Source organism: Myotis brandtii, unplaced genomic scaffold (assembly GCF_000412655.1).
Source record: "Myotis brandtii unplaced genomic scaffold, ASM41265v1 scaffold1072, whole genome shotgun sequence".
NCBI lineage: Eukaryota > Metazoa > Chordata > Mammalia > Chiroptera > Vespertilionidae > Myotis > Myotis brandtii.
Window position 1 is genome coordinate 21391 of NW_005353643.1, and position 2722 is coordinate 24112.

Consider the following 2722-nt stretch of genomic DNA (forward strand, 5'->3'; position numbering starts at 1 on the left):
GCCGGCCAAGGCAGGTGCCAGCCAGGGAGCCCCTCTGATCGCTGAGAGAGAGAGACTCTTCAAAGTATTCATCACAAGGAAAAATATTGTAACTATGTGAGGTGGTGGGTGGTAACTACACGGATAGTGGGGTGATAGTTTCATAACCGATACAATTAACAAACCATTGGCTTGTACACCTGAGACTAATAGGATGCTATAAATGACCTCAAAAAAGATAGTCCTGTTAACATAAAAGAAACCACACACGCATTCAAACCTGTAAAGCATTTTGGGAGTTCATTTGAGCCAAACTGCCCACAATCGCCAGGAAGCAGAATTTCAAACTATTGGGAGAATGCTCTGGAGAAGGGCTGTTTTTTGCCTATTTTTACACATTGCAATCGAAGGAGGAGCGGAGGTGGGTGACACGAAACCCACTGGGGATGGGTCAGGGAGGCGGGAGCAAGCGAAGCGGGGAAACCCTGGGATTGGCTAACAAGTAAGATGATGGACACCTGCCCCCTTCCTTAGGGTGCAGGAGTTAACAGCCAGCAGTGAGCTCAGGACAAGGAGAGGTCTGTGGTCCCCACAGAGCGGTGCCTGGGCCGTGAGGCCGGGAAAAGGGAAATGACCGTGACCTTCCAGCGACATGTGGTCACAGAGACGCAGAGACCACAGACAGGCTCAGCGAAGGTCGAGGCCGACGGGTCAGGGAAGATGCCCGCCGAGGCCGGGACTCCCCACCGCAGCTGCTTCTAGTTCAAGGTCAATGTCAGGCCGCCATGCAGGCCTCCCCGGAGCCGGTCAGCTTAGCGAGTGGCCCCTGTTCGCCCACTGTTCTCGCTCCTTTAAATCCCATTTTTCGATTGTAGTTATCGAATCCAAAACGCTCCAAGGAAGCAAAGGGCAGCACAGCTTTCACAGCCCCGGCGTCTTCGTCGTGGAAAACACGACCGTGGAGTTTCAGAGGGGCCCCGACAGGCAGACCTTCAAGATTCCGGGGCCCCTGACGGCCGACTTCATCTTCAAGGTAGGACGCGCCTCTTTGTAACCAGGGGACCAGGGTGTTGGGGAGGGGGTCATCTGAAGCTCCACACATCCTGAATTTTTATTTTTAGTTAATCCTCACCGAGGACATTTTTCCATTGATTCTTTTTTTTTTTTTAGCTTTTTATTTAAAAAAAAATATTTTATTGATTTTTTTTACAGAGAGGAAGGGAGGGGGATAGAGAGTTAGAAACATCGAGGAGTGAGAAACATCGATCAGCTGCCTCCTGCACACCCCTCACCGGGGATGTGCCTCAACCCAGGTCAGGCCAGCGCTCTATCCATTGAGCAGAACTGGTTAGGGCTTTTTTTTTTAGCTTTTTAAAAATATTTTCTTATTAATTTCAGAGAGAAAGGGAGAGGGAGCGAGAGATGGAAACATCCATGATGAGAGAGAATCATGGAGTGTCTGCCTCCTGCACAACCCCTACTGGGGATCGAGCCCACAACCTGGGCAGGTGCCCTTGACTGGGAATTGAATTCAGGACCTTTCAGTCCTCAGGCCGACGCTCTATCCACTGAGCCACACCGACCAGGCCTCCATTGATTCTTAGCAAGAGTGGAGGGTGGGGGGAGAGAGTGAGAGAGAAACGTCGATGTGAGAGAGACATAGCCATTGGTTGCCTCCTGCACGTGCCCCAACTAGGGCCTAGGGCAGCCGTGGGCAAACTACGGCCTGCGGGCCGGATCCGGCCCGTTTGAAATGAATAAAACTAAAAAAAGTACCCTTTTATGTAATGATGTTTACTTTGAATTTCTATTAGTTCACACAAACACTCCATCCATGCTTTTGTTCCGGCCCTCCGGTCCAGTTTAAGAACCCATTGTGGCCCTCGAGTCAAAAAGTTTGCCCACCCCTGGCCTAGGGTCTAGACTGCAACCGAGGGACGTGCCTTTGGCCGGAATCGAACCTGGGACCCTTCAGTCCACAGGCCGGCGCTCTATCCACTGAGCCACACCGGCCAGGACCGGGCACAGCAGCCTGAATTAAGACAACGCATGCGGTCAGCGGGAAGCCCCCAAGGATTGCTTTCACACCGAGTGTATCATTGATGTTTCCTTCTTGGCGTCAATTCCAAAAAAAAAAAATGTTCATTTCTCTCAAATTTCTGCTACTGAACCTCAGCAGTTGAGAAACAAACATCACTTTTCTAGGCGAGAGATTGATTTTGTATTTGTCGCCTCCAGTGACCATGTTCCGTGTTGTTTTGTTTTGAATATATTTTTATTGATTGTTCAGAGAGGAAGGGAGAGGGAGAGAGAGAAACATCAGTGATGAGAGAGAACCATGGACCGGCTGCCTCCTGCACACCCCCCACTGGGGATGGAGCCCGCAACCCGGGCCTGTGCCCTGACCGGGAATCGAACCCTGACCTCCTGGTTCCTAGGTCTACACTCAACCACTGAGCCACGCCGGGCATCTCTGCTTCTTCGTAAGAGCAGGGGCATGTGACAGCTCACCTGCTCGTTACCATGGCAATGATTGGATGATTGTCGTCTGTCTTTCTATTCTTTCTCCCTGGTCGTTTGTTCTGCATAAATTCTCTGCTCGTCTCATGTGCCTTAGGGTTTTCCGTGCTGATTCTCAAGTAGTAAACACACACACACACACACACACACACACACACACACACCACACACCTGTTGTTGTTTTTAATTAAACCTTTATTGTTGACAGTATTACATATGTCCC

The 2722-nt window shown here is 50.4% G+C and overlaps 1 protein-coding gene across 1 annotated transcript in view; it reads left to right on the forward strand.

The window, feature by feature from the left end:
* Nucleotides 1-2722, forward strand: part of LOC102245258 (ADAMTS-like protein 3) — a gene marked incomplete at its 5' end in the record, with an annotated part of 69808 nt that overhangs the window by 21188 nt on the left and 45898 nt on the right. The window contains one exon of the mRNA XM_014541780.1: nt 855-1012. Coding sequence (XP_014397266.1) covers nt 855-1012 — 158 coding nt within the window. The remainder of the gene's footprint in view (nt 1-854; nt 1013-2722) is intronic.